Raw genomic sequence first — 12903 nt, forward strand, 5'->3', positions numbered from 1 at the left:
GGGGAGGGGGGGGAGAAAATAGGAAATGTGGAGGAGGAGAGAACAGAGGAGGAGAGATGAGGGTGCAGGGGAGGGAGAGCCAGGGTAGAGGTAGGGTCTAGGGTTGGGGGAGGGGAGGGAGTAGGATACCGGCCCGGATTAGGGCGAGGGTGGGGAGAAATGGGAAATGTGGAGGAGGAGAGAACAGAGAAGGAGAGGTGGGAGGGTGCAGGGGAGGGAGAGCAGGGGGAATGTGAGAGGGAGGAGAGGACAGAGAGGAGGAGAGAACAGAGAAGGAGAGGTGGGAGGGTGCAGGGGAAGGACAGCAGGAGGAATGTGAGAGAGGGGAGAGGACAGAGAGGAGGAGAGAACAGAGAAGGAGAGGTGGGAGGGTGCAGGGGAGGCAGAGCAGGGGGAATGTGAGAGGGAGGAGGTGGGGAGGAAATGGGAAATGTGGAGGAGGAGGGAACAGAGAAGGAGAGATGGGAGGGTGCAGGGGAGGGAGAGCCAGGGTAGAGGTAGGGTCTAGGGTTGGGGGAGGGGAGGGAGTAGGATACGGGCCCGGATTAGGGCGAGGGTGGGGAGAAAGTGGGAAATGTGGAGGAGGAGAGAACAGAGAAGGAGAGGTGGGAGGGTGCAGGGGAAGGAGAGCAGGGGGAATGTGAGAGAGGGGAGAGGACAGAGAGGAGGAGAGGACAGAGAGGAGGAGAGAACAGAGAAGGAGAGGTGGGAGGGTGCAGGGGAAGGAGAGCAGGGGGAATGTGAGAGAGGGGAGAGGACAGAGAGGAGGAGAGAACAGAGAAGGAGAGGTGGGAGGGAGAGCAGGGGGAATGTGAGAGGGAGGAGGTGGGGAGAAAATGGGAAATGTGGAGGAGGAGAGAACAGAGAAGGAGAGATGGGAGGGTGCAGGGGAGGGAGAGCCAGGGTAGAGGTAGGGTCTAGGGTTGGGGGAGGGGAAGGAGTAGGATACGGGCCCGGATTAGGGCGAGGGTGGGGAGAAAATGGGAAATGTGGAGGAGGAGAGAACAGAGAAGGAGAGGTGGGAGGGTGCAGGGGAAGGAGAGCAGGGGGAATGTGAGAGAGGGGAGAGGACAGAGAGGAGGAGAGAACAGAGAAGGAGAGGTGGGAAGGGTGCAGGGGAAGGAGAGCAGGGGGAATGTGAGAGAGGGGAGAGGACAGAGAGGAGGAGAACAGTGTCCTTCTGTGTTCCAGTCAAGATGTCTTTATGTCCTGTGTTCCAGTCCTGATGTCTTTATGTCCTTCCGTGTTCCAGTCCTGATGTCTTTATGTCCTTCCGTGTTCCAGTCCTGATGTCTTTATGTCCTTCCGTGTTCCAGTCCTGATGTCTTTATGTCCTTCCGTGTTCCAGTCCTGATGTCTTTATGTCCTTCCGTGTTCCAGTCCTGATGTCTTTATGTCCTTCCGTGTTCCAGTCCTGATGTCTTTATGTCCTTCCGTGTTCCAGTCCTGATGTCTTTATGTCCTTCCGTGTTCCAGTCCTGATGTCTTTATGTCCTTCTGTGTTCCAGTCCTGATGTCTTTATGTCCTTCTGTGTTCCAGTCAAGATGTCTTTATGTCCTTCTGTGTTCCAGTCCTGATGTCTTTATGTCGTTCTGTGTTCCAGTCCTGATGTCTTTATGTCCTTCTGTGTTCCAGTCCTGATGTCTTTATGTCCTTCTGTGTTCCAGTCCTGATGTCTTTATGTCCTTCTGTGTTCCAGTCCTGATGTCTTTATGTCCTTCTCCACTGCAGGTTTTGTTCTCCAACATTCAGGGCATTCTGTCCGTCCACAAGGACTTTCTGTCCATGGTGGAAGAGCTGCTGCACCCGGACCCTCACGCTCACCATGAAGTCGGGCGAGGCTTCTTGCACTTTGTAAGTAACACACGTCTCTCCGTGACAAAGCTATTTCATTGATTGAGTGCTGAACAAGCAGCATCCTCCGGCTTGGACAGATGAAGCAAACGCGGAAGTGCCAAAAACGGCAGTATCTGGAATGGCCACTTGAGGCTGGCTGCAAAAGTGAATCATTCCCCATTCCACCCCCATGTTAAAATGCCTATTGTTATTGTTTAAAATGGCCCGACTTCTCACTTGATTTATTACCTCAGTAAAACACTGTCCTAACGAGTTTATGGTCTCGATCGCTAGTTTCAAGTCTCAATGCAGTATGGTTTTCATTTAGTAAACTATGCTCCCATTTAGAGTAAAATAGATGATAAAGTGGACTATGTTTTTGGGCGTGATTGACAGGTCGCCTGTCCAGTGATCGCATAGCTCGCTGATCACGGACCAATAGCAGGTGGCGCTCTTCTCATCTAAATATTGTCACTTCTGGCTCCCAAGAAAAATGAAGATGGCGTCATTGGTTGCAACGCAAAACTCGAGGCTTCAATTTTGGCCTCCAGAAACCAATGGGTCACGTCATGGTGACTACGTCCATATCTTTATACTGTCTATGGTGCTGAACAGATTCCCCCTCTCACAAGTTGAATGTTCAAACGTTTTCATGATCATCTGAGCCCTTGTACAAGATCTTAAAGCTCGTGAACATGACGGTTTTGTCCTCTCTCGCCTGTAACCATACTTATTATCACTAAATGGCCTTTTGCTTGCAGATTTCTCTCCTCTTTCCTTATCTTTCTCAGCAGAGTTACGCCTGTGTGGCACCGCTGAGACCAAGATCAGCTCTGCCAGATGGTGTCAATTGATCTCTCTGGATTTCCCATGAGCGCTGTGAAGAGCGTGCGCATGTGGAGATGTGCTTGATGGAGCCCTGATATACTGGAGAATGATTAGCCATTATATATCATAGTTCTTTGATGCAGAGCCGTGAGGCAGGCTGGCATATCATAGGCTTCAAAAGTTCAATAAATCTTTGCTGTATCTGTGCTTGGCGGCTTCTCTGTATGGGCAATCCTCTCCTCAAAGCCTGGCCTGGGCTCTGGCTGCAGCCGGTGCCGGTGAGCTGCTGTTTATACAGGTGAAAGAGACAGGATTTAGTGGTGCACATGGTGGTACACTTACTGTAGGTTTATGATGAAGTGACCTCATTGTGAAAATCTGATCTAATTCAGAGCGTAAATCTAGCATGTATGGCTGATGGTCATATTTCTGTCAAGTACAATCATTGCGAGACCACAGACACAGGACAGATTCTCCCTCTCGCTCTCTCTCTCCCTCTCTCTCTCTCTCTCTCCCTCTCTCTCTCTCTCTCCCTCTCTCTCTCTCTCCCTCTCTCACTCTCTCTCTCACTCTCTCTCTCTCTTGCTCTCTCTCTCTCTTTCGCTCTCTGTCTCTCTCCCTCTCTCTCTGTCTGTCTCTCTCTCTCCCTCTCTCTCGCTCTCCCTCTCTCTCACTCCTGGGAAATTTGTCAGTTTCCTTTCTGTGAAGTGATCGATTGTTGACGCTTCCAAGAAAGAAGGAGTTGCACAATCCTCATTTTGCCGAGGAAACACACAAATAGGTCAAAACTTAAGCCAACTGGACAGTGGGAGTGATTGGCAAATCCAAAATCCCTTGTGATCAGATCCAGGCATGCAAATAAATTGATTCATGCTGACCACAAAGATTCCACTATTCCCTTTTGGGCCGCGGTAAAAGTGATCCCCATAGCCTAAGAAAACGTCCGATCCTTTTTTTTTTTCGGGGGGGGGGGTATTATAACAGTTAACCGCCACCTAAGAACTCAAACGTGTTTTCATCGGCGCTTGTTGTCATGTCAGATTGTCTGTCTCTCTCCACATGGTGAGGTTTGTCTTTGGAGGCCAAGTGGCACGGCATAAGCACATCGAGCATCTCTGCTGCTTTGTACTGACTTAGTTTGAGTGATTTTGAGGCGGTGTGGTCTGGTCCCACTGCTGCCTCTCAACAACACAATGGGCTGTGAATGGCATGAGAGCTGCTTTTGGAAAGAGGGCTTTTCATCATAACGTCATTATGCCTGCAAAGCAGATGACAGGATATGATTCCAACCCACCCCCCACCACACACACACACACACACACACACACACACACACACACACACACACACACACACACACACACAATACTATAGATTTCATGAAGGGGGTGTGTGTCTGTCTTTTTGTCACCCTCTCTGTCTCGGTCTCCCTCTTTCTCCGTTACCTTCTGTGTTATTTTGTCCCTGTGCCGCCTCGCCTCCCCCATGCTTCTTCCTCACCATCTCTGTCTCTGTGTCTTGCAGAAGAGCCGCTTCCAGATTTACGATGAGTACTGTGGGAACCACGAGAAGGCCCAGAGGCTGCTGCTGGAGCTCAATAAGATCAGGACCGTCCGCACATGTTTACTGGTGAGAGGGGCCGGCACATGTTAAACATGTTACAGGTTCTAATGTGCATGCAACGATGTCGCCAAGACACCAAACCCCGAGTCCAAGTCCAGTCCTAAGTCCTCAATGTTCCAATGAAAGTCCAAGTCCGACTCACCAGTCTTGTTTTTTTTAGATTATTTTTGGGTTATTTCGCCTTTATTTGATAGGAGAGTAGGCAGACAGGAAAGGGGAGGAGAGAGAGGGGAGGATACGCGTGGATGGACCAGGGGTCGGATTCGAACCCGGGTCGGCCACGTGAAGGACTAAAACCTTTGTGGTACTGTACGCGCTCTACCAGGTGATCCACCGGGGCGCCCCCCATGACTCACCAAAGTATGTCTGAGCCAAGTCTCAAGTCCTCAGTACTCAAGTCTGAGCAACCCGTTTGAGTTGAAGTCATTCATGCTGAAAATTAAAAAGAGTTCAGTGGAGATGTGGATTTTGGTTATTTAAATGGTTTAATTTTGTAATTTGAAATAGGCCACACAAAAAACCAAGCAAATTGAAAATTAGCATAAAGCTATTGTATTTTTCTTATTAGTGTAATGGTTTAGCTGCAGTTTTAATGTCATCATATCAGTGGTTGTCTTGTAAGATATATTTTCATAGCCTATGTCTACATTTAGGTGATTTGTCTACGTTTGGGCAAAGTATTCTAGTTGGCCTCGGTGAAATGAAAGCTTGGGAGTGGGACAGCAATATACTGTGTGTGCAGAGTGACATTTCTTTTTCTCTTACATACCTTCATCTAACCCTGTTTCTACGCCTCCGCCGGCCATAGCCGTAGCCGGAGGCATTTTTTTCTTGGATTGTCCTGTACGTACGTGTGGACGTACGTCCGTCCCATGCTCCTTAATGTGGTATCGGAGGAATGCGTTGAGGGAATTTCTTCAAATTTGGCTCAAATGTCCACTTTGACTCAAGGCTGAATTGATTAGATTTTGGTGGTCAAAGGTCAAAGTTCAAGGTCAATGTGACCTCATGACCGTCCGTTCCATGCTCGTTAACGCGGTATCTCAGCCGGACCATCTTGAGGAGATCTATTCAGATTTCGCTCAAAGAAACTGATTTGATTTTGATGGTCAATGTTCAAGGTCACTCTGACCTTAGTCTCGCAGGCCAGCCTCCTCTCCCTTCCGTCCGAGGAGTCTGGCGCCGCAGGTCTCCATAGTGGGATTGCGATGGGCGGCGCTTAGCGGCAGTGCCCTTGGAAAATAGTTTCAAACAATCCAACTTGCCGTTTTCAGCGTGTAGCAACGAGCTAGCGTGGATGTTTCTGCCGTTAGCTTGCTAGCTAGTTAGCGTTGTTGTTTTCCCTGAGGTGGCAGGGGACTATTTACAGCAACACACAGGGAGGAGGGAGCGGAAGCCACTCTGATTGACATGGTCGGAGCCAATGACAGAGCTTCTTAAGCGGGGAGCGGAAATCCGGCAGCGTCTGAAACCGACGCCTCCAATGGGAGAGCAGAGTAGAGCAGGGGAGGGTTTATCCCAGTTATGGAGACCTGCGGCGCCAGACTCCTCGGACGGAAGGGAGAGGAGGCTGGCCAGCGAGACTACTCTGACCTCAACGTCCATCCGTTTCATCAAGGAAGAGGGGCGGGGCTAGGTAAAGAGGCCATAGGGATAGGGAGGTGGTAGAGAGTCAGGATTGGAGGGGTGGGTAGGGGGAGTGGATAGGGGGATTTGGTGGTGGGAGGGGGCATGGTGAGGGAAGGGGGCGGGGAAACGGGCCGTATCTATGGATAGAAAGGTCATAGAGAGTCGGGGTTCGAGGGCTGGGTAGGGGAGGGTGTAGAGTTATGTGAGTGGTGGGAGGGGAGGGTTAGGACCATTTTCCATGTTGAAAACAAATAGCTGTGTTGATGAGGTAAACCCAAATATCAAAATAATAAAAGTAGTCGCACACTCACACACGCTCCGATGCAAAAGTTTAATTAGATACTAACAGAACCAACGTTTCAGCAGCAAAGCTGCCTTCATCAGGGTTGATCAGATCAACTTGCATTATTGTAATGTTTTTTGTGGGCCGGCACCTCATCACTACAGGTGTGCTTTTCACCTGTTGACCATGAGGTAAAGCTAAACATTCCCTAAAGTGGCAGAAGGCTGAACGGCCACACCAATGCGCCATGAGCTTCAAGGTATCTCTGCTTATGAGTCTGATCAGACATACGTTAACCAACCAAGATGATAAGGCTGAAGAGATGTGGAGTCTATGTCCAAGTATGATTAAGGCCAAATTCAAGTTTAACTTTGAGTCTTCTTTGATAATAAAGTCAGAGTCCAGTCAAGTCGGCCTTGAGTCTGAGCCGAGCACTGGACTGGTGTGTTACAGCACTGGTAGACAGACACAAAGCTCACGCACGCGCACACACACACACACACACACACGCGCACACACAGACCAACCAGCTGGACAGTGTAAAGCGCTGTACTGTATGTTCCAGTGTGTGTGTGACAGAGAGGTGGAGGCGTGTCCTGCCCTGTGTGTGGGCGGACTCTCTCTTCCTGTCCCAACACTCTGGGACACTCTCACTTCCACAGGGGAGCATCGTGTTACTAGAACAAAAGGATGACTCCATCCCCCACTGCTGCTCCTTCCACTGAGAGGTCACACTGCCTCTCGCAGCTCTGCACAGTCTCTTTACTTTACTTTACCTTACTTTTTTTTTTATAATATTTATTTTTGAGCAGGGAGCATTGGCGTTACAATACATTAACAAGTGTAGTTTTCTTTTTTTTTTTTACATTGAAACATCCCAACCAACACATCTACCCTCATTCGCCTCCCCACAACCCAGTCCCATTCCAACAGAAACAAAAATACATAAAATAAAACAGTAAAATAAAAATAATAAAAAAATTAAAATAAATATACATACATAAACATATACATATATATACTGTACGCATATTCACACATACATACACATATCGTGGTAGGAGGTAGTATAACAGTGAAAACAGTAATAACTCAAGTTATCGGGGTTTATACTTGCAAGCATCTGGGTCATATTGGCCTATTTAGGCCTCATGAGGTTAGAAGGATACCGCAGGGCTGTAAGTGTGCTGGGCAGGCAGCGAGGTACCTTAGTTTACTTTACTTTATTTGTTTATTTGGTCAGGACAGTACACATTAATGAACAGTTACCTATACAGAGTCATCTATATGATAACAGTAAATATGTCGGATTTAGCTCAAAGCTAATTTGCATCCGTAGTCCTCAAGACATAAAAAACATACAAGACAACACTGTGGCCAAATGGACATAAGAATGGTGCGTAAAGTGCGCGGGATAAAAGTGCGAGATTACAAAAGAATAAAGTGCATGCAGAGACACATGAGGGCTAAATAGTTATGGTTGGTTATGGTTGCAGTGTTGATTTATTTGGAGTCATTCCTTGAGGTTTATTTTGAAGGTTGGATATGTGGGGCATTTCCTTATTGCAACTGGCATGCTTGTCCTCTTGTCTTCTGTCCATACTTTGCACTTTTTCTCTTAAGCCTTGATTGTTTGTAACGCTAGTCCCTTTTACATCTGATCGTTTGTAACGTTAGTCCCTTTTACACGTGATAGTTTGTAATGCTAGTCCCTTTTACACCTGATCGTTTGTAACGCTAGTCCCTTTTACACGTGATAGTTTGTAACGCTAGTCCCTTTTACACGTGATCGTTTGTAACGCTAGTCCCTTTTACACCTGATCGTTTGTAACGCTAGTCCCTTTTACACCTGATCGTTTGTAACGCGAGTCCCTTTTACACCTGATCGTTTGTAACGCTAGTCCCTTTTACACCTGATCGTTTGTAATGCTAGTCCCTTTTACACCTGATCGTTTGTAACGCTAGTCCCTTTTACACTTGATCGTTTGTAACGCTAGTCCCTTTTACACCTGATCGTTTGTAACGCTAGTCCCTTTTACACCTGATCGTTTGTAACGCTAGTCCCTTTTACACCTGTTAGTTTGTAACGCTAGTCCCTTTTACACCTGTTAGTTTGTAACGCTAGTCCCTTTTACACCTGATAGTTTGTAACGCTAGTCCCTTTTACACCTGATCATTTGTAACGCTAGTCCCTTTTACACCTGATCGTTTGTAACGCTAGTCCCTTTTACACCTGATCGTTTGTAACGCTAGTCCCTTTTACACCTGATCGTTTGTAACGCTCGTCCCTTTTACACCTGATCGTTTGTAACGCTAGTCCCTTCTACACATGATCGTTTGTAACGCTAGTCCCTTTTACACCTGATAGTTTGTAACGCTAGTCCCTTTTACACCTGATCGTTTGTAACGCTAGTCCCTTTTATATCTGATCGTTTGTAACGCTAGTCCCTTTTACACCTGATAGTTTGTAACGCTAGTCCCTTTTACACCTGATCGTTTGTAACGCTAGTCCCTTTTACACCTGATAGTTTGTAACGCTAGTCCCTTTTACACCTGATAGTTTGTAACGCTAGTCCCTTTTACACCTGATCGTTTGTAACGCTAGTCCCTTTTACACCTGATAGTTTGTAACGCTAGTCCCTTTTACACCTGATAGTTTGTAACGCTCGTCCCTTTTACACCTCCTCCTTTGCCTCAGAGCAGCACACACTTGTGTCACTACACCTCGTCACTTATGTTTTACAACCTCCATAAAAAGAGAGCCCTTTGAAAGGGAGACCTACAGCATTGTTACACCCCCAGGAAAACCAGAGGACGCCCACTGTCTTGCTTGTATTGATTGGCCGCTGGTTCACTGGTGTAGCATATGGCCTTTTCTTAGGCTGCAATTGATGGAGTGAGAAATGAAACACACACACAAGCTTGCACACACACACACACACACACACAAGCTTGCACACACACACACACACACACACACACACACACACACACACACCGTCCAAGAAGAGAAGTTTTAACCAAGAGCTCTATTTCTGATTGAGTGTTCCTGTGTGTCTTTGAACTCGGGGACCAGAGGAGGCAGAGACGTTAATTGAATTGGATTTAATGGGGCTTTTATAGCCTTGACCTTGTGGAGACCTAGCCTGGCATCAGGGCCATGTGGATCTCATGTTACCCTCCAACCTGCATTTGGCCTTGGGCTAATATACCTCAGGTCACTCACCTCCCGACCTCCACAACAATGACCAGGGTGGAACAAACCTTCAAGTCGCCCACTAACCTCCACTAAACCTTTGGCCCACAGTGTACTACAAAGCCTGAGCGGTTTTCTGCACTGTAAGTCAGCAGCTCATCTCAACCTCTGCTCTCTCCTCTGCTCTATCCTTCATTTCTATATTTTCTATATTTCTCTATCAATTGTTCAAATGTTATCTTTATTCTGTATATTCTTGCTACTGTTGTGTCAGCTAGAATTAGCTAGACATATTTTCTGTGAAGCCCTCTGAGACATGCTTGTGAATTAGGGCTATATAAATAAACTTGACTTGACTTGACTTGAGGTGAGAATGTATGTTAACGGTTCACCTCATAACCTGTAACTCACATTCAATTAAGGGTCACTTTGATCGGTTGAGGGCAAGGGTCACCTGTGAGTTGATGCTCTTTTCTGAGGCTTTTTTCTCTCCTCTCCTCTCCTCTCCTCTCCTCTCCTCTCCTCTCCTCTCCTCTCCCCTCCCCTCCCCTCCCCTCCAGAACTGCATGTTGCTGGGAGGCAGACAAAACACAGAGGTCCCACTGGAAGGCTACCTGGTAGCTCCTATTCAGAGGATCTGCAAGTACCCATTGCTGCTCAGAGTGAGTATGGCCTTGTGCATGCTAACCGTGTATTATGACACCACACCCTGGTTGCCACCTCTGTGGGGGCAACGTCTGCTCCTCTTTCCTTCCACCACCGCCTAGTCATTAGCGAGGGCTGTCCCGTCCTATTCACATCAACCTCTCCCTCGCCTGCTCTCATCTTCTCACACACGTCTGTGCTTCGGTCGGCCCAGCAGCAGCACAGCCACATAGCAGGAATAACACAGACCTATCATCACCTCCCCTGCCCAGCTGAGTGGCCACAGACGCATGACTGCGCTCATTCATACCTGCACACTCTGTTGTTACTTTGGAGATTTCCCCTCTCCCCACGTAGAAACGTGAGCGAAATGAAATACTCTTTCAAAGACGTGTTTGAGTTAAGTGATGCGAGCCGTCTCATCTCATCCATCCAGTTAGGATCTATTAATTCACGCAGGCGTACTCTAAACAGCCAGCGGCACGGGCGCAGAGATGTCATAATAATACGCGGGTAATCTGATGCTCTGCCATTTGAAGTCTTCCAGCTGGAGCTGCCAAGGTTGCCACCGCCTCTCTGTAAAATACCAGAGATAGTCATCAGTGGCTGCAGTCAGAAGTATCCAGAACAGTGTCAATCTGCCCTATAGTAGCTGTTCAGACGTGCTGCTGAAACACAGTGTTTAGACCCAGAGATCGCTAGACCATGGCATGCAGTAGCTGAGCTTCTCTGTAGCTAACCATCAGTAGCAGAGCCTCTCTGTAGCTAACCATCAGTAGCTGAGCTTCTCTGTAGCTAACCATCAGTAGCTGAGCCTCTCTGTAGCTAACGATCAGTAGCGGAGCTTCTCTGTAGCTAACCATCAGTAGCAGAGCTTCTCTGTAGCTAACCATCAGTAGCAGAGCCTCTCTGTAGCTAACCATCAGTAGCTGAGCTTTCTCTGTAGCTAACCATCAGTAGCTGAGCATCTCTGTAGCTAACCATCAGTAGCTGAGCTTTCTCTGTAGCTAACCATCAGTAGCTGAGCTTCTCTAACCATCAGTAGCTGAGCTGTGTAGCTAACCATCAGTAGCAGAGCCTCTCTGTAGCTAACCATCAGTAGCTGAGCTTCTCTGTAGCTAACCATCAGTAGCTGAGCTTTCTCTGTAGCTAACCATCAGTAGCTGAGCCTCTCTGTAGCTAATCATCAGTAGCTGAGCTTCTGTGTAGCTAACCATCAGTAGCTGAGCTTCTGTGTAGCTAACCATCAGTAGCTGAGCTTCTCTGTAGCTAACCATCAGTAGCTGAGCTTCTGTGTTGCTAACCATCAGTAGCTGAGCCTCTCTGTAGCTAACCATCAGTAGCTGAGCTTCTCTGTAGCTAACCATCAGTAGCAGAGCTTCTCTGTAGCTAACCATCAGTAGCAGAGCTTCTCTGTAGCTAACCATCAGTAGCTGAGCCTCTCTGTAGCTAACCATCAGTAGCTGAGCTTCTCTGTAGCTAACCATCAGTAGCTGAGCCTCTCTGTAGCTAACGATCAGTAGCGGAGCTTCTCTGTAGCTAACCATCAGTAGCTGAGCTTTCTCTGTAGCTAACCATCAGTAGCTGAGCTTCTCTGTAGCTAACCATCAGTAGCTGAGCTTCTGTGTAGCTAACCATCAGTAGCTGAGCTTCTCTGTAGCTAACCATCAGTAGCAGAGCTTCTGTGTAGCTAACCATCAGTAGCAGAGCTTCTCTGTAGCTAACCATCAGTAGCAGAGCCTCTCTGTAGCTAACCATCAGTAGCTGAGCATCTCTGTAGCTAACCATCAGTAGCTGAGCTTTCTCTGTAGCTAACCATCAGTAGCTGAGCTTCTCTAACCATCAGTAGCTGAGCTGTGTAGCTAACCATCAGTAGCTGATCTTCTCTGTAGCTAACCATCAGTAGCAGAGCTTCTCTGTAGCTAACCTTCACTAGCTGAGCTTCTCTGTAGCTAACCATCAGTAGCAGAGCCTCTCTGTAGCTAACCATCAGTAGCTGAGCTTCTCTGTAGCTAACCATCAGTAGCTGAGCTTTCTCTGTAGCTAACCATCAGTAGCTGAGCTTCTGTGTAGCTAACCATCAGTAGCTGAGCTTCTCTGTAGCTAACCATCAGTAGCAGAGCTTCTGTGTAGCTAACCATCAGTAGCTGAGCCTCTCTGTAGCTAATCATCAGTAGCTGAGCTTCTGTGTAGCTAACCATCAGTAGCTGAGCTTCTGTGTAGCTAACCATCAGTAGCTGAGCTTCTGTGTAGCTAACCATCAGTAGCTGAGCCTCTCTGTAGCTAACCATCAGTAGCTGAGCCTCTCTGTAGCTAACCATCAGTAGCTGAGCCTCTCTGTAGCTAACCATCAGTAGCTGAGCCTCTCTGTAGCTAACCATCAGTAGCAGAGCTTCTGTGTAGCTAACCATCAGTAGCTGAGCTTCTGTGTAGCTAACCATCAGTAGCTGAGCTTCTCTGTAGCTAACCATCAGTAGCTGAGCCTCTCTGTAGCTAACCATCAGTAGCTGAGCTTCTCTGCCATCAGTAGCTGAGCTTCTCTGTAGCTAATCATCAGTAGCTGAGCTTCTCTGTAGCTAACCATCAGTAGCAGAGCTTCTCTGTAGCTAACCATCAGTAGCTGAGCTTCTCTGTAGCTAACCATCAATAATTCTGTACACACGGAAACCGCTGGAAGGTGAGGAGGAGATGTAGGGGGGAGGTGATATGGACTTACAATGGAAGTAAATATTTGTCTTTCAGTTAGTCCATGCTATGATTTGGAATCACATTTCCTGGTCATTTGAATTGATGTGGCTTAAAAGCAGTTTCATGTAGATTCAAGATTCAAGATTTTTATTGTCACTCCATGGTACAAGTATC

At 47.6% G+C, this 12903-nt stretch overlaps 1 protein-coding gene across 3 annotated transcripts in view; it reads left to right on the forward strand.

Moving 5' to 3' along the window:
• Nucleotides 1-12903, forward strand: part of prex2 (phosphatidylinositol-3,4,5-trisphosphate-dependent Rac exchange factor 2) — a gene marked incomplete at its 5' end in the record, with an annotated part of 261316 nt that overhangs the window by 43773 nt on the left and 204640 nt on the right. For all 3 annotated transcript variants that reach the window (XM_083655690.1, XM_083655691.1, XM_083655692.1), the window contains 3 exons: nt 1733-1855; nt 4190-4294; nt 9957-10058. In XM_083655690.1, the coding sequence (XP_083511816.1) occupies nt 1733-1855; nt 4190-4294; nt 9957-10058 (330 nt within the window). The remainder of the gene's footprint in view (nt 1-1732; nt 1856-4189; nt 4295-9956; nt 10059-12903) is intronic.

Source organism: Poromitra crassiceps, assembly GCF_964638095.1.
Source record: "Poromitra crassiceps genome assembly, chromosome: 2".
NCBI classification, from domain to species: Eukaryota; Metazoa; Chordata; class Actinopteri; order Beryciformes; family Melamphaidae; genus Poromitra; species Poromitra crassiceps.